Here is an 18,625-nt window from a genome sequence, read left to right on the forward strand (position 1 = left end):
AGGAACACATAGCAAGTGGAGTTTTGAAGCTAGTTTATTGTGAGTCTAAAGAGAATCTAGCAGACATTTTCACAAAACCACTAGGTCCCACCAAACACAGAGAAGTTTGTGAAACGTTAGGTTTCAGGGAGGAAAAAGTGTAAATAACTGTACAATGTGTTATTGTTAATCAATGTGTAAACATAAGAAGGGGTGTTGGATCCTGGAATAGATCCTGGTTATGTTTTCCATTGATTTGTTAATTGCTGAGGATCTGGAGGAACAGAAGACTCAGCAGAAACTTAAAGGTCAACTCTACACCTGGACATTGAGTGTCATAATTGAATAATTATCTAACTGATTGTCTTCAATTAAGGGTTGCAAGGAGTTGCATCATTGTACAGGTTGTCTATAAAAGTAAATGTATTTTCAAGTTCCTGTATAACTTCCATGTCCCTCATGTGAGCTGTATTGACTGACCGTTTGTAAGTATTTGTATCTGTACTGCCATAACTAAATTATATATTTATTTGCCAGTAAAAAGGTTTATTTTAACCTACATAAATCTCTGTCTTAATTCACGTCTTTGCTGACTTGGCTGAGAACCGCTGTAATCTCTGCTAGTCTCTGTAGGGTCCAGACAGAGACTTAACACAAAAGGTTATATGCCAGAAACCCAGTCTGTGCAATAACTAAACAGCTTCTAAAGCCATAACTCAACAAAAACAACCCAAAACGTCTTCTACCACTAACTTACTCCTTGCATGGGTTTTTTAGGCAGTAAGTAAACCGTCATTTTTTGAGGCTGTTTTCCATTGCAAACATACACAGAAGTGACCTTTCCTCAAATTTAAGTATGGATTAATGGGTGGAATCTAATTGCATCATAAACACATATTGCTCTTCTTTTATTACTGCTTGCCCATGGGTTAGCACTCAAGTTCGTGAAAAAATATTGCCAAAAAAGGCGCTCCGGAGTAGATCCTACTGAATACTCCCCTGCAGATGTCTGTAGCCTGTTTACCTGCTCTCCCTTCTATGGTGACCAACAGCTATGGTTCCCACACAAAGGGAAGAGATTGCATCGTTCGGGAACGTCTTCACAACTGCCTCCTTCAAGGCAATTAGGACTACACCCTCTCAAAGAATCGTTAAATTTTTCCTGGTGCCAACAGATCACTCCTCCCATCATCCTCAACCATGGCCCACACCTCATCCCTCTAGAAGGTTGCAGATTCTCCCTGCACCTGTACAAAACGAACTCACATTTTAATAGAAGTTACGATGGAGTCCAAGTTGGCATGAATGGAGAATGCTGAGCAACTGAGTCCAAGTGGGCTATTGATAATAATCTTCCTGGTACTCCAATAGATTGCCTATCACCTGGAAAAGCTCTGCTAGATGGCCTTCAGTACAATAGCTTCTCAGTGATCAGGGCCACCGACCCATAGGCATTTCCCCCAACTCACATGCAAGTGGGACATCTCGGTGGACGAGGGGCCCTTTAACTGGCTTGCCCAGCTCCGTGTTCACCCCCACGTAGGCTGTCTTCGAACACACCACCCCAGAGCTCAGGCTCGTCTCCAGGGCCAGGCGCTGCTTCTCCTCCTCCTGCTCCGTGGCTCCCTCCAGTTCCTGCAACAGGGCCTGAGCCGCCAGCCGGTGAACAGGGAGCCTGGACGGAGAGAGAACGAAGATATGAGGAATGCGGAGACTGTTTAGCATAGTTGATCTACGGAGATTCCAGAGCCTTTGCCCAGGAGTGTTAACAGAAAGCGAACATCCCTTTACTCATGGCTAAGCCCACCTGGGCTCACTGCCAGAGGAGGGGGCTCCAAAGAGGTTACATTTCCCAGAAGATATTGAAGTTTGGCCCATTTCCAGATTCAACAGGACCAAAAGCTCCTGAAGATACTGCCATTTGGCCCATTTCCAGATTCAACAGGACCAAAATGGTTATATTTCTAGCCAGGATGCCTAGTCAGGGAGGTAAGGGTGGAGGATCCAGAGGGCGAGTCAGGGCCCCTAGTTATCCCACCTTCTTGTAGAACATTATAACAAGAGAAATCCCCAGTTCTGCATGCAACTAAGTACATCCCACTATCTTTGCTAAAGGCAGAAGGGCATAGAGAACAGACAACCTACCTGTCTCTCTCCTCAGCACGGAGTGGGAACTTCATTGTCTCTGTGAACGTCTGGTCTTGGAAGACGTACTGAAGAACAGCAGCCCCTTCAGTAGAGCCTGAAGACTGCAGAAAGCCAGAAAGTGTTGGAGTGGGTGAGGGAAGCAGCAACTGGAAGAGAAGTGCATTCTCAGATGGTAGAAGCCCCCAAAGGGTGCTAAAACTCCCTTAGCAAAGGTTGAGACAGGAGTTGGTATGCAGGTTGGGAGACAAGGATTCTTTACTGGTTAGGACCTGGGTGGCGGTTACTTGCCTGTTGCTGCCCACGGATCTGGGCATAGATGAGGCAGCGGTGCCCTGAGAAAATGACCTGAGGGCCAGAGCCCACAAGCCCAACCTCAAGACCAGAGGGCAAGTCCCAGCTGAGAGAGATCTTTGTCACTGCTGGCAGCAGGGCCTTCTTCAAAGACTGCAGGGCCTGTGCGGAGATAACAGTCCTACAATGAGGGGACGGGAGGAGGGAGCCCGGGCATCCCTTCAAAAGAAAGCACTCAAACATCACTTTACAATAAATAAACCCAAGTCTCCAGTTCTTATGGATGTGAGATAATGTTTACAACGGTGTGCGCAGGGCCTTGAAAGAAGCAATTCTTTCCCATCCTTTGTACATATTTGGGAAGTCCCTTGAGCAGGGACTGAGCAATTCTGAATGCAGGGGGCCTCAATCAACGTTCAAATGATACAGGAATGGTGGATGTGAGGGAAACAGATTATTCCCATTTGAACTGAAACATGTACGTATGCTGCGCGCGCACAAACCCACACATACACATGGAAGGGAATCCAAGCTGTAAATCCACGGGGCAATGAGTAAACTTAACAGCAGGGTGGAGGACCAGAGGACCAATCCAAGCAGCACTTCCAAGCGGATTGGCCAGAGGACCAATCCAAGCGGCACTTCAAGGCCCGGCCTCCATGCTCTGAGGGAAAATCCAGAGGGACAGGTCCTCATTTATTCACATCATGTGTGGTTTTCAGATTAAGCCATCGTGCTTATTTGCTGGGAGGGAACTGGGTTCCTCAAGTCAAAGTGCATGTTGAGAGGTGAAGAGGAATCGAACAAGTTATTTAGAGCTCAGGAGAGACTCCTGGAGACCAACGGGACAGAGGGAGGGAGGCAGAAGCCTTGAGACCTCACCTTGGCCTGCATGCGCTCCTTGCCTGTGATGAATTCAGCGCTACCGCCGGCTGCTCGAGCGATGCCTTTGATGAGGGCGGTGGAGGCCCCTTCGCCGATGCCGAAGGAGAAGCACCTGTTGGGGGCGGAGGGGAAGAGACAGGGGCAGAATCTACACTATTGCTTTATAAAAGTTTTGAAGTGCATGGACAACGGTTGGGGCTCGGGACACATTCCCTATAGCATTTTCAAAACGCTTTCAAGGTATTATATCCTGCATGGCGTAGATCTGGCTAGGGTCACAGAACTCCCTCGGCCTTCTCTTACCTGTGGGAGTTGCTGTGACGCCGGACTTCAGCAATGACCTCATTTGTATTAGATACCTCACCGTCAGTGAACACAAAGAGCTGAAGAGACAGAAAGAGAGAGAAGGGAAATCAAAGGCTAACAAAGCCATGAGGCAACTCAATAGCAAAAAGGAGGAGCTGGAGAACAGGCAAAGCACCATTTTATTCAACCTCCCTCTGTCCAGTTCAGTTCCGAGAACAGGAGAGTAACCTTGGAAAATATAAGTCTGTTTTTCAAAAAAATGTAGCATCCCTCACAGGTATATGGTGAAGCTGCGACCAAGGCTGCAAAAAACAAAACAGAACAAAAAAACCCCACGGTGCAAACATCACACTCGGGGCCTTCCTAGACGAGGCCTTAGCGCGCTTTGAGACCCGGTTTCCCTGCTGTGCGTCCAGATGACGCACAGGGGAATCCGAGCCCAGGCCGCACTGAGGCCTCCTCTAACGCGCCATAAGTGAAGTTGCTTATGGCGCGCCTTTTTCGCAGCCCCGGCCTCAGGCCGGGGCTGTGAAACATCTAGGAAGGTCCGTGGCTTTTTGCGGCTACTCGCTTACTCGCGAGTAGCCACAAAAAGCCACAGACCTGGCACATCGGCTGGGGGGAGGGGGAAGAGAGGGGCAGGGGGAAGGCCGGACCCAGCAGGACGGGGGGGGGGGAGAGCAGGCATCGGGGATGGCAAGGGAGGGGGGCTTTGCCCGGGCAAGCGCCGCCGCCTGAGCAAGCAGGTGAGCGGTGCTGCCAGGGCAAGGCCGGGGGCAGGGAGGGGGGGGGCTTCGTTTTTTTTAAAAAATCGAACTTACCTGGTCCGGAGTCTTCGGGCCGCACGCGGCCCCTTTAAACTTAAAAAAAAAAATGTCAGACACTGCAGGGCTTCCGTCGTCCCTGCGCGTCGTGTGTCTGGAAGCCCGGGCAGCACGCGCTAACGTCAGCGCGCTGCTGCCCCGCCTCCCTGCTGGCTTATCCCGGCAGGTCTAGCAAAGCCCTCAGTCTCCAGCTCTGGGTATCAGCATGTTCTCACCCTGAATTCCCAACTGAAGCCCCACAGCAAAGTTTCTACCAACCGCAGAGACTGTAAGAACGACAGGACATTTAGCTACTCATCCCTGCTCCTGATATGAGGGTGGCAGTGGCCTAGGATCTGGGGTGCTGAGATCACACCTGGCATCTCCAATGGGGTTCTGTACGTCCCACCTCTGGGCATTTGCATTCATCGCCATTCTGCAAGTCCTTTGATTTTTACATAAGTGTTGATCTCCCACAGAAGGCAAATGGCAACAAAGCTCCTGGTACCTGGCGAGGATGTCCTTCCCAGCACGGCTGGCTGTAAATGGCCTTCAGTGGGCGAAGAATCTCCGTGCCCCCCAAATCAGCATTCAGACACTTCACACGCTTGAGAGAGTCTGACATGGTCTGCTGGGTGTATTTTACACTCTGCCTGTGGAGGGAGCCAAAGAGTCATGGGGGCAGAGGAACGCTTTCCCCCCAACTCAGCCAAATTCCCACATCAAGCTATTTTTCAACATTCCTATATCCATGGGACCACTCCCTTACTCTCCATTACAAATTCCAATCAAGACTGTACACCACAGTTTCAAATTCTTCTACCCATAAGAAGAAGGGGAAAAAAGGACTTCTCTTTTGTTTCCAACCACTTCAGTGTTTTGGCACTTTTTACATTTTCCTTTTCATTGACTTTAGACTAGGGATAGGGAACTGTGGCCCGTGGGCCTGAGAACGTCTGCAGGGGTTCCTCATTACGCATGGCATCTTCTTCCACAGGTGTTGCCCTTCCTGCCTCAGTGAGAAAAGCTCTTGTCTCTGAATGACTGCTAATTGAAAACAAGTGCTTTTCTGTGTGGGGCAGAGATGGGGCGGGGCCAGGGGAAGAAGCTACTGAGTGATTCAGTCCTGCTTCCTTGTGAGGCTTGTCCTGCTTACTTCTGAGTAGACATGCTTCATGCTATAAATGCTTAACAATGAAATGGGGGTGGGGTGGATTTTTCAGCCAAACCCATTTCTGCCTGGAGCCACGCCCACCTGCCTCTTTGGCTCAACAAATACTGGAATGCGGTCCATGGAGGTCCTCCGAAATGGGATTTGGTCCTCAGGGGTGTTTTGTCACCCTGGCTTAGATTAGCAAGAAGAATATCCATTTCTCCACATGATTAGTATCTACCCAGGGTTATTCTTAGCTAACAACAGAGGGAAAGCACACAGGCAGAGATAATTGTCTGACAGGGTCTACTCACGGGTAGAAGGACTCATAGTGATTTCCAAAGCCATAGATGTTGAAGTGACATCCCAGAGGGAGACTCTTCAGCAGGAGGATCAGGGTCTCCTGAGAAGGGGAGAGGAAAAAGCTGGAGTCACCTTGCATATCCCAATACCCCCTCAGCCTTTTTCCAACCTCATATGGCTCTGCTCCTTCGAAGGATCCACCCACCTCCAGTGCTCTTTGTATGCCAGTGCATTGCAGTGGCTAAAGTGCAGGACTTGGGTTCAAATCCCACTCTACCTATGAGCCTCCTTTTGTGACCAGGATGCAGTCATTATCCCCAAGCCAGGTCTCCTCCACAGGGTTGTTGTGAGGATCAAATGGGTGAGCAGGAAGGAACTGCTTACACATCTTGGAGGAAAGGCATGATAAAAATGCCAGGGAAGCAATGCAATTCTATGCCTCCCCTCCTGTATACCCAACCTATGTCTACAGCAGCCTACAAACACCCCATGCAGTCTTCCATCCATAGGGCACCTTGGCACTCTCAATGCGTGATGGTGAATCAGGACTGCGGTCAGTGAGGCTACTCATGCTACCAGAGCGATCCATCAGGAAGATGAATTCCCCGGTGGCATCCTGGCCTGGCTTTGCAGCTGGGACGCTGGGGTACAGGGTGAGCAGAAGGGCCAGGTCCCCCATCAGCGAGCCTGTGTTTTCCAGGAGGAAAGAAGAGATCCAATGGGTATTTTCAACCAAGGTGGTGCCCTTCCACCGCCCAGCAATTCTTGCTTTTCAGGCCCCACTGCCTTCAGTCCATCATTTGCTCACCTGAGGCAGCTCCAGGCTTCCCAGCTTCCAGGAGGGCACTGGACTTGTGAATGTTCTCATAATAAATCAGCAGCTCAACGTCTCGGTCGAACTGGTGCCCTTCAGCCAAGGAGATCTTGGGAGTGACATGGAGAGACAAAACCACAAAAACCACATTTTTAAAGATAAAGTGATGAAACTTGGCACCGTAATAGCTCTTAAGTAGGGCTTTAGGGATAACAAGTTTGAATCTGCTCGGTTCATCCCTTGATTTTTAGGAATTTTTAAGAAGTTTGAGGTTTTAATTTATTTTTAAAAAACATGCTGTCATTTTTAAAGATAAAGCGATTAAACTTGGCATCATGATAGCTCTTAAGTAGGGCTTTAGGCATGCCAAGTTTGAACGAGATCCCTTCATTGGTTGAGTTTTTACATTTTTTTTAAAAAAAATCCCTCAAACCATTCACCCACATAAACACACACCCACCCCTCTCCATTCTGTGTTTATCCACCCCTGCACATTTATGGAGGATAAAAGTTCCCTCCATAAATGTGCAGGGGTGGATTAAAGCAGAATCAGAGGTGTGTGTGTGTGTGTTTATGCGGGTGAATGGTTTGAAGGGGGGAAATGAAAAAAATCGTTAAAAATGAACAGGTGAAGGGATCTTGTTCAAACCTGGCATGCCTAAAGCCCTATGTAAGTGCTCTGATTGTGCCAAGTTTCATCTCTTTACCTTTAAAAATGGAAATGTATGCATTTTTTGTAAACCCCCATTACCAATAATAGTGCACTTCTCCGAAATCGGAGTGGCTTTCCCATGAGTAATCCAGCGGTGCATAGAGATGGATCCCCTCCAAAAATCGGGGTGGGGAATTGCCTCATCAGAGCGCTGCTCTGAATTTTGGCCGCCGGAGGGGAGTGGGGAGACCAGCTCTGCACACCTCTTTTCATTACCATTCAGTGTAGCAAGAGTAAGCTTCCAGGTTCTGATAATAGATTGTTTAAGGTATGAAAGACTCCCATGAGTCAAAAGCCCCACAGATCTGCCATTTGGGCGAGTCCCAGGAAGACATTTCTTTCTATTACGAACAGCAGGCTTGGAGAAGTGGGGAGGTAATGATCAGGATCATGACAGGGGCAAAGGGATGTGGCCCTAATCCACCCCCCCCCCCACAATGCAGATTTGGCCTGTAAAAAATGATACAGCCCTTTTCACAAGCTCCCACCAACCCCAAATCCTGAGTTTATCTGTAGTACTACCTGGGCAGTGGTACGGTCCTCTGCCGTGTAATGCAGGGGCTCAAGGCTGCATTTTGACTCCACATGCTTGATGCCGTAGGGAGACTCCAGCTTGGCGCTGAGGGTCAGTTTGTAAGGAAGCTTCCCTTGGGGCACTCTTGGTATGTTCTTGGTGACAGTGTCCCCTTCTGACCCTGTGGTGAGAGGCACATGCAAGGATACAGCTATAGAATCCAATAACCAATCTCCCAGGGGCATGAGAAGCCCATCAACAGCATGCATGGTGAGGCTGAAGGGCACACAATTATCTATGCTACCTGGTGCATGGTTGTAGCCGCAGAAGGATGCAAGGGGCTGTCCAAAGTAGAGGCACATTGAAGAGGGTGGGCAGGCGAGAAAACTGACCCTACACATATGCGGCAGAATAAAAGTTTAAGGGTGTGCAGTCAGGGTGGGAAGTAGCAAACCACCTTTACGAGAGGCTTTTATTGAGGCCTGAACTCTGGGTTCGAGGAGGCGGGCTCTTACCCTGAGGCTTATAGCGGGGGTTCAGGACTGCAGGCAGGACAAAGCGGACGGCCCCGTCAGGCTCTGGAGCCAGGGCCTGAACATAGCGCAGCGTCAGCGTGGCCTCCCCGTCAGGCGGAAGGTTGCCCAGACTGCAGGTGAAGATGTCGCTGGTGTTTCTTTCTCTTCCGAGCAGGAAAGTTTGGCGGCCTTCACTCAGGGCATCCTCGTACTCCTGCTCTGCCTGTAATGGGAGTGCGGAGGGGAGGGAGCATCAGGTTGGAAGAAGTCAAGGACACGGACAGGTGTGGTCCCAAGCAAAGAGCTGACTGGGCTTTTAAAAGAATAGGCCTCTTGACTCATTGGCTTTCATGCCTTTCGAAATTACTTGTGCATGTTGATTACAAGCACTCAGGTTTTATGATATGGGTAGAGAAAGAGGAAGGATGATGGTGCACATATGCTATTCCATCAAATTAAGAAGTTTCATGGCACATGGAAAGTCTCACTAGACATTTTCTTCTCCTGAAGCAGCCTGGGCATCCAGGTACAGATTGGGGCCAGAATGCTGGGGGAATGTAATGGGGCTTCACCCCCACACCTGCTGCTCTTCCACCAACTGAAAGCAGACACACACACACACACACACACACAGAGGGGAAACTAGGCCACCCTGTCCCCAAAGATGTTTATTCTTCCCAGTACCTGCTTCTTCTCTTGGATCTTGGCCTCAATGTGTGTCCCACCAATCAGGCCCTCGAAGGCGTACACTGCAGCCTCGTCGTCCAGAGGGAAGACAAAGACTGCTTCCACTGGGTTCTTTTCCTCATTCTGGTACTGAAGCTCAGATACCACATCAGCCACGAATCCTCGGACCACCACGTCCACAGAGATGCTTTTCAAGGGCACTGGGGCAAGGAAACAGTGAAGGTGAAGTTCAAGTGAAGACCTGGCCTGATCCAGAGCAGGAAGTGCTCCTCCCAGAGTTCATAGCTAAGCTGCCCCATAGGAAACCCACTGTAGGCACCTTGGCTGCTAAATACACTTCTAGGCCAGCAAGTTGGTTTAGGACATGCAAACCCACACAATTACATACTGTGAATGAGTAAGCTCTGTATTGGCCATTTTAAACAGTATATAGTGGCCCCTATTCACATGTAATGGCGACAAATCATGGCTTGCTGGTATTCATGCCCAGTGTGTGCCATCCACCATTAAATAGGCAACTTCACATTGGAGGCTGCTCCATGATGTCTGAACCTGAACAGCTAGGATCCATTGTGCTTTAAACAACCCAAGTTTAAACTACAATAAGTAGTTAGAATACCTTTAGTTTGTTTAACCAACATTTTACCCATAGTGTCTGAGTTCCGACATCACAGAGCAACTTTCAATTGCCCTGATTGGAGGTTGCATATTTAAAGATAACAGTTGCACCCAACTTGGCAAATCCTGGGTTAATTAACCTGGAATTTGCTGCCATTTCATATGAAGCATACTTGCCATTTTGCGCACATAAAACTGAATAACCATAGGTGGGCTGTTTACCTGGTTTCTTTGACTGTGTGAGAAGGCCACAGGTAGTCATGGCTGATGATGACCTCTGGAGAGGAAGCAGTTGCCTACAGAATAAACAAGATTCAATGGTTTCCCATACATTGAAAAGTTAGCATTTTTGACAATGAGATTCCTGTGGGTGGTGCTGTTCCCACCAAGCAGGGCTGTAGGGTGGAAACTTTTGCAGTGCTTTATTTTTCTCCATAGGCGAAATACTGGAAGAATACACTGGAAGCCCAACTCAGAAATGAGTTGGGCTTCCCAGAAATAAGTGGAGTCACTTTTTGCCTTGGACAACATTTCCAAAAGTTCCAGAGACTGGAGAAGCGGCATCTGCAAAACCTCTGCCAGGAATTCTCAACCTAGTGTTCTCCACATGTTTTGGACTACAATGCCCATAATCCCATAATTCTGGCTTGGAGTTGCCCTCCAAAACATCTAGAGGGCACCAGGTTGCCTACCTCTTAAGTTGAGACCCTGAGACCCATATTTTCACAGATGTAAACTGTAGAGGCGGATCCAGCACACTTGAAAGTGGAGTTTCAAAATAATACCACACACCTTCAAGGCAGAATCTGCTCCTGGACCCCTGCGTACTTTTCGAAAGCAAAGAAGGGGAGGGGAAAGCAACCGAGAATCCCCCTTTACTTGGGATGCACAGACAACGGAAGGGGGAATGCAGAACAACGCAAGAGGGCCACGAATAGTGAGACCTAAGGAGAATCTAAATTGGGCGGGAAGAGCCTGCATTTAGAGGCAAGTTTGTTCAGGTGAAACATAGAAGCTTGCATGTTCGCGGGTGCTGAACCGACGAGTCCACTCCGAAAGCCATCGCGCGCGCCAAAGGGTCTCCCGACATACCTTGAAGGCTTCTGTGATGCACCTCTCTCCGCAGCAGCTAACCAGAAGCGAAAGCAGGACTTTTCGAGGAGGAGCCAAAGCGATTCCCCGTTATCCCCGCCTCCAGCCAGGGAGCGTCAACAAATTATTTGCCCCACGCGAGTTCTCTCGCCCTTCTGCTGCGGCCATTCGCGGTCCGGGGAGCCAGGCGGCAAAGAGAGGAGAGGGGCTCTTACTCTTTCGCCCCACCCACCCTAAAATTGGTGCATCATAAGACTTAACCGCAGAGCAGCTGATAGGAATAGAGGAAGCTGCCTTATCCCGAGTCAGACCAAGAGCTCATATACTCCATATTCCACTATGAAAGTGGTATATAAAAAGGAAGAGCCACACCACAGCCTTATAGTGGTATTGAAGTGCCCTGCAGGATCCACCCTACTGCTTTATAGCGGGATTGAAGTGCTCTGACTGTTGGGGCCCATTGACACATCTACCCCAAATAGGATATAACACTGTGGTATGAAAGCGGTATATGGGATGTGTCATGGGCCCCAACAGTTGTCAGTGCACTTCAACACCGCTATAAAGCAGTAGTGTGGATCCTGCCTTTTATATACCGCTTTCATAGTGGAATATCCTGTTTGGTGTAGATGAGGGTCCGTCTAGCCCAGCTTTGCCTCTGTTGACTGGCAGGGGCTCGTCAGGCTTTTCCCACCACCCCTACCAGGATACAAGGAAGGAATCCGGGATTTGCGGTGTGCAAAGCAAAGTCCCCCTGTGGGTATTTTTGCTGCCTTACATCAGCTGCACGAAAACCCCTTCCGCCCAAGGCAGGAATTCCCTTTCGGAGGATCTCTCAGGAGCCTCATTCTAGCTGTGGGTGGAGCCAAAGGCAAAAGGGGCGGGATCAAACTAGCCAACACAGTAACATAGATTAGTTTAAAGCTCTCTCTGCCAGTGACTAAGCCTCAGGAGAGATTTCAACCTTTTACAATGGGTGGCAAATAGCACCCAAGCCAGGAAGCTGCCCAAAGATTGGTAGGGCGTTGTCCAGGCATTTTGTATTAGAGGGAAATCATATCTCACCTTTCCGCCAAGGATCTCCATCCGGCTTACACTGGCAGGGGAGTGTAACAGCCTCACAACAGTCTATACGAGTTCTTGCCCTTCTATGGCCATTCACAGTCCTGGGAATCAAGTGGCAAAGAGGGAAGAGCTGGGGGGGATCTACACTACTGCTTTAAAGCACTTTATAACAGTTTTGACAACTGTTGGGGCCCAGGACACACTGCATATATAGGTTTCAAAATGTTTTCAAAGCGCTTTAAAGCACTTTAAAAGCAGTAGTGTAGATCCCCCCCCTGCTCTTTGTGTGTGTCTACCGTCCTGAAACGGCTCAATTGATAAATCATAGAACTAACTGCAGAGCAGCTGATAGGAATGGAGGAAGAAGCTGTCTCATCCCTAGTCAGATTAAGGGTTTGTCTAGCTTAGCTTTGCCTCTGCTGACTAGCTGAGGCCCTCCAGGGATCCAGGCAGGTTTTTTTCCTTGGCTTTCTTGGAGATGACAGGAATGGAATTGGGACCTTCTTTTGTTGCTGTACCTCAGGGGGGCAGAACCTCCTCCCAAGGGCTGAATTCCATTTCTGAACAGCTCTTAGGGGCCACATTGTTGGCTGCAGCCAAAGTGAGGAAGGTGTGTGGGTGGGAATTTGAAATCCCAAACTCTACATTTCTCATGCCATTGGGCCCCTAAGAAATGAGAGAGGATCCTTCCCAGATGTCATCTCTCAGTGGGGAGAATGACGACTTCTTTAATGCACTTTGTCTTTTGTGCACATGCGTGTAAATGAATATGGATGAACATTAGTGCACCTGATACACTGGTTTTCTATGGTTTTCTATGTGCAGGGATTTAAAGCAAACAAACAAACCCAGATACACCAACAGTAGGGTGACCATATGAAAAGGAGGACAGGGCTCCTCTATTGTTAACAGTTGGATAGAGCAGGGAATTTCATCAGGTATCATTTGTATATATGGAGAACCTGGTGAAATTCCCTCTTCATCTCAGCAGGAGCTATACTAGAGTGACCAGATTTAAAAGAGGGCAGGGCACCTGCAGCTTTAACTGCTGTGATGAAGAGGGAAAATCCCCAGATTCCCCATATATACAAATGACACCTGCTGAAATTTCCTTTTCAATACAACTGTTAAAGATACAGGAGCCCTGTCCTCCTTTTCATATGGTCACCCTAACCAACAGTGTCTTGGTTTCTATGCACAAATACAGTACAACAGTTTCTGTTAAGAAAGTCATCCTGGGTAGGATCTACACTACTGCTTTAAAGCACTTTATAACAGTCTTGAGAACTGTTGGGGCCCAGGACACACTCCTTATACCGTTTTCAAAACTGTTACAAAGAGCTTTAAAGCAGTTGTGTAGATCCAGCCTTGGATCGTTTCTGGCTTCAGTGCCCTCATCGGAACTGCAACAATTTCACATGACTTGTCAGGAAAGGGATTTTCATGTTCTAGAAAGTTTTCCTTGATCTTGGAAACATTGCTGAACACTGTAGAGAGTAGCAGTGGAGCCTGTGGGGGATGACTTTTGGCAGGAGGAAGAGAAATGGGTATGCTTGATCAGGGCTTGGGATTCTAGGGGAGCCTGGACTACTCTCTTTTTATTTCATATTGTTATCGGTCACTTTGTAAATCAGGTTTCTAGTTGGGTCCTTGTAATGTAGAATGGTAACTTCAGAGCTTCAGGTGTGTAGACTCCACGTGCCCTATTCCAGCAAATTGATAAATCTGGTGTTTACAGTACTGCCATGGGCAGTCATCCATCTCCATGTTGGATGACTGCTCCATCAGACAAGTGTTTCATTGCACACTCGTTGCTGGGCGCTCATGGATTTGTGTGGGTTCCTCTCATGACGTCGGCTGCCTGCAATGCACCTTCCACCCTTCTGGCCTTCCTTGCGCGACAAAAACCTTCCCTCAGAAAGTCCAATATATTTTAAATATGATAGGATTAAAATTTACATTCAGTTCTAGCCTTAAATAATTTTTTTATAAGGAGGCTGTATAGATGGTATAATGTCTCCTTCAAAATTGGCTAAAATGTATAAAGATGTATACATTTGTTGGAAATGTGAAAAACAAGAAGGAACTTTTTATCTTATATGGTGGACTTGAAAGAAAGCCAAATGCTTCTTGATAGAAATTCACGTGTTAATACAGAAGATATTAAAGATTAAGATATAATTGAAGTCGGAATACTTTCTTCTGGGATTAATAGATGATCAGTTGAAAAAGAGCCATGTAACACTATGTTTATATATGATAAGGGCAGCAAGATTACGATATGCACAAAAATGGAAAGGCTGTATATTGCCAACTACGGATGAATGGCTATTGAAGATGGTGGAGTTGGCGGTAATGGCAAAGCTTACGTCGATAATTAGAGAAAAGACAACATTTAGGTTTTTAACTGAATGGAAACCTTTAATAGACTTTTTGCAGCGATTGAAAAAAATGACTTGTTTATCTGTGGATTCAAGGATTAAGAAAAATTGTAAGATAAAACAAAGAGGGGAATTTTGTTTTATTGTCACCTATTTTTGTTGTTGTGAAAATTGGAAGTTCATCTTAACTTGTAATTTTGTTTTTCTTTCTTTTAAGTGTTGTAGGTGTTATTTCTGTAATTGTTTCTTTCTTTCTTGTGTATTGCATATATTTTTTAATTGGTTTTGTGTGGAAAAATAAAAAAACTTTAAAAAAGGAAGAAAAGAAAGTCTGATATATTTTTAAACATGGAAGTTGCTGCTATCTCCTGCTGTGTGCAGAAGAAGCAGCGCAATTAGAACGGCCGACTGAATGGGTCTCGTGCACATTGCTTACTTCAGGGGTGGAAAAGTGGTGGTAGGGAAGTGTGATTTCCCCCATCTGATGGAGCCCAAAGAATCTGAAACTAACCACAACTGAGGGTATTGTACCATATGCATATTGCCAAATTAATGTATCTATTAAGGGCATGGCCCTTAACAGAAGTCAACTCCTGGCATTTGGATCTTTGAGTGAACACGGAAAGCCGCTAACACGTGCTAAACTTCTTTCTTTAAAGCTTCTTTCTTTATTGAATTAATTTAACAGAGTAAAAAAAAAAGAAGGAAGAAGAAAAACAAACTTCCAAATGAATAATTGATTTAAAGTATGCCACTAATTGATAAAATGGAGGGGAGCGCAATAGTCAGTCATACAGTCACAGAGGAAAGTGATTGCTGAAGACCTGTGCAATCCAGGGTCTTCAGAAATAACTGTAAACCTCAGTTACTGACAGTTCGTCAAACATCTACTGACTGAAAACTAGTGGGAGGTCAGAATGCTGCTGCTCTCTTTTCTGGTCTTTTCTCCACCTCCTGAAGACCTCTGTTTTCTTTCCCTGTTATTTCCCTCTTCAGTTTCCTCACAACCTCTTTTTCTGATCTCTGCCTCCTTTTCGCTCCTCACAGAACCTCTCTTTCCTCTCAGAGCCGCTCGGGGTCAAAAAGGGTTGAAAACTAGACATTCCACTACATGGAAAAATAAAATAAATAAAGATATGAAACACTTAGGCCCTTTCTACACCTAAGGATTATCCCAGGAAAATGGAGGGATTGTCCCTGCCTGCTCTCAGGATCCCCTGTGTGTCATTTGGATGCACAGGGATGATCCTGGGATGATCTTTTCTCATCTCAAAAGTGACAACTTCATGTTCTTGAATGATTTTTTTTAACCTGGAAACATTGATGAACATTCTGTATAAAGTAGCGGTGGGGTTTGTGGGGAATATCTTCGGCAGCAGGAGGAGAAATGAGTATGCTTGATCAAGCTTTGGGATTCTAGGATCTTCTCTATGCACAAGAAAAATACTGCACCCTTACTGGGGCTTTCATCCTCTGCAGTCTTCCTACCTTGACGATGTGATTTTTTTACATATGACCATCTGATTTTGAATTGAAAACTTCCCTTTTCAGAAATGCTCCACTTTAATTTAATGAAACAATGCCACCTAGTGGTAGAATTGTAGCACAACGCAGAGTTTACACACGGGAAGATCCCAATGATTTCCCAGATAATACCATTTCTTAGTTTTGTTTTTTTAAAGCAAGATTTCCAGGGAATAGCCTGGGAGATGCCCTGGACATTGACAATGTGTAATGGACTCACAAGCCATCAGTGGCCAATCACAAGTGTGCAAAAATAGCTAATTTAGAGAAGCTCTATCCTGGACTACTCAATTTATGTTTTGTATTGTTATCAGGTTACCCTTTGTAATGTGGAATGGTACCTTTAGTTTCACAATACCTTCAGTTTCATAGTCTCCATGTGCCTATTGAGCAAACAGGTACATCTGGGATTTAGGTACACCATTCGTGTCACCAGGTTGGCACTGTGTCCTGCACTTTCCCTCCCCAGGATGGTGGTGGCAGTGTCTAATCCAGATGCAGAGGATGAAGCGCTGGGTTTCTGGGTGGCCTCTTCCTGGTAGTAGGTGACCAATTGTAGGTTGCCTTCTACCAGGCACTGCCCAGCCACTCCTCCGCTACAACTCTGGAGCGACGTTTTGGGGCTGTCTTAACACCATCTTGGACATCCTCGCCTTGCTCTGGAGAAAAAAGTCGGTTAAGTCCCTGACTTTTTTTATTCTACAGCTTCAGTGAAAAGCCCCGGGGTGGGTGCACGATTGCAGCAACATTGTATAATCGACGCCATGTCACCCCATACCCACCTCGGGGCTTTCCAATCCTTTAGACGGCCCCACGGACAGTCATCCAGCTTCAAGGTAGTAATGAACCTGGAACTAACCACAGCTAAGCATACCATGCCATAATACCACTACATTATCATATGCATATCGTCTAATTAACACATCCGTTAAGGGTGTTAGAAATGCGATTTGAAATAAAGATTCAAGGACAATGGTGAAAGCACTCTGTTCCTTTTATTGATACAGAATTGCAAGTCTGGGTGCTCTAGCAAAGTAGGCACACCCTCCAAGCACATGTCAAGACATCTTATACCTTACACCTGGCCGAAGAGGTCCCTCCCCATCTCGTTATTGGTTAGAGACTCGAGGGGTTACAGCCTATCCCAGCACGCAGCTTTGTCCCGCCTTTGATTACTTGCTTTTTAATTTCATTTAACATTCCACCCATCCCTATTTACTTATGCCCAAATATGGGTTCGATTTATTTGGGCCTACCCACTTTATTGCTCTTGATCATCCCTCCACCCATCAGGTAACCACAAAAGTCATGAGTTCAAAAACAACAGATGTATGTTTCAGTTTTGTTCTATTTATCACCTTTTCTGACCACTAGCCCAACCGCAGATTCCGCTTTGTTCTTTTTTATTCCGACTGAATAGTCTAACGGCTAAAACACCTGTCTGAGCAGTTTCCTGTCCCTTAACCATCTTTCAGTAAAGATAACAGTACTTCAGGCTGGCTGCTATTCAGCTACATATTTTTAATTATATTATATTTGATATATATATATATATATATTAGCATCCTGATAACACATAGCATTGGCAGCATTATTGGTTATATAGTTTAGCATTAATGAAAAAGTAACATATCTCCTTATTTCTCACAAGGGCATGGCCCTTAGCCACCATAATTTCCTAGCATTTTGGAGCTTTGAATCAACATGTGAAGCTGTTAACATGTGTTAAAGTAAAAGTGTCTTTCTTTACTGAATTGATCTACAGAGCTGGGAAAAGGGAGAAGGAAGCAAAATAAACTGTCAAATCAATAAAAGATTTGAAGTAAGACACTAAATAATAAAATGGCGGGGGGGGGGAGGGAGTCCAATAGTCATACAATCCACAAAGGTAGGTGAATTCCTGCAACCTGAATCCAGGACTCAGAAATAACTGTAGGCCTCAGTTACTGACAGTTTGTCAAGCATCAAGTGACTGGTCTTTTCTCAGCTTTCTGTAGACCTCTTTTTTGTCCCTGTTATTTCTACCTCTTCACAGTTTCCTCAGAACCTCTTTTCCAAGTCTGTGCCTCACAGTCTCCTCGCAACCTCTCTCTCCTGTCAGAGCCCATTCCACCAGTGGATTACATTACATGAACATTTTGTGTCTGCTTGCTCCTTAAAAAAACCATCCTCCACCCCCGTTACATAGAAAAATAAATACTTAATAAAAACCAATAAATAAATAAAATACAGACATGCAACATTTACTCTTTAAAGACAGCATAATATGAAGAAAGGTGGAGCAAACCTAAATTGGAGAGAGAGGTTGGTTTACTGTTTGTATTATATTTGGGGGGGGGGGGGATGAAAAAAACCCAAAGAGGCTCAGTGACCTTGTCAGAGATATAGATAAACCTTTGGTATCACCACATGTGGCCTGAAATGTGGTGGACCCAAGGTGGTGGGAGGGCGGTTGCTCCCTAAATGTCACCCTTGGGTAAAGCTGCTTATGAAATTGTATCAGACAGAAAGTATTTTCAGAGAATGGAAAGCCCTTCTTAGAAAATGTATCTGAGTTTTCTCAAATGTCTGCTGACAGTTTCTGGAAGTGTGCTGCTGTGAGTCACTTGCCTCGCAGCATATGCTGACTTCATGGATGCTGATTTCTCGGTCACACTGGTGTTTTCCATCATGATGCCAGGGAAACCGGCTCTTCCAGTGACCAGGTTCATGGTTGCTCCCGTGGGAGGCGGGTGGAGGCTGAAGGGCGGATCAGAAACCCAGAAGCCAGGAAGGAAGCTGAGTTTACACTGCAGGAGAAACTGGGGGAACTAAAATGTCTTCAACTATTAGATT

At 46.4% G+C, this 18,625-nt stretch overlaps 1 protein-coding gene across 5 annotated transcripts in view; it reads right to left on the reverse strand.

Moving 5' to 3' along the window:
- The window catches only part of VWA5A (von Willebrand factor A domain containing 5A), a 72,085-nt gene extending 61,211 nt beyond the window's left edge, over positions 1–10,874 (reverse strand). For 4 of the 5 annotated variants that reach the window (XM_063137579.1, XM_063137577.1, XM_063137578.1 and 1 more), the window contains exons 1-14: positions 10,821–10,874; positions 9,951–10,024; positions 9,108–9,310; positions 8,424–8,646; positions 7,917–8,089; positions 6,677–6,791; positions 6,383–6,555; positions 5,880–5,968; positions 4,921–5,065; positions 3,607–3,686; positions 3,301–3,415; positions 2,416–2,580; positions 2,125–2,273; positions 1,449–1,654 (exon numbers count right to left, since the gene is read on the reverse strand). In XM_063137579.1, the coding sequence (XP_062993649.1) occupies positions 1,449–1,654; positions 2,125–2,273; positions 2,416–2,580; positions 3,301–3,415; positions 3,607–3,686; positions 4,921–5,065; positions 5,880–5,968; positions 6,383–6,555; positions 6,677–6,791; positions 7,917–8,089; positions 8,424–8,646; positions 9,108–9,310; positions 9,951–9,990 (1,876 nt within the window). In that variant the 5' untranslated portion in view covers positions 9,991–10,024; positions 10,821–10,874. The remainder of the gene's footprint in view (positions 1–1,448; positions 1,655–2,124; positions 2,274–2,415; positions 2,581–3,300; positions 3,416–3,606; positions 3,687–4,920; positions 5,066–5,879; positions 5,969–6,382; positions 6,556–6,676; positions 6,792–7,916; positions 8,090–8,423; positions 8,647–9,107; positions 9,311–9,950; positions 10,025–10,820) is intronic. The other variant, XM_063137576.1, reaches the window with a different exon arrangement.
- Between the last annotated feature and the right edge of the window lie 7,751 nt (positions 10,875–18,625).

Source organism: Elgaria multicarinata, chromosome 11, assembly GCF_023053635.1.
Source record: "Elgaria multicarinata webbii isolate HBS135686 ecotype San Diego chromosome 11, rElgMul1.1.pri, whole genome shotgun sequence".
Taxonomy (NCBI): domain Eukaryota; kingdom Metazoa; phylum Chordata; class Lepidosauria; order Squamata; family Anguidae; genus Elgaria; species Elgaria multicarinata.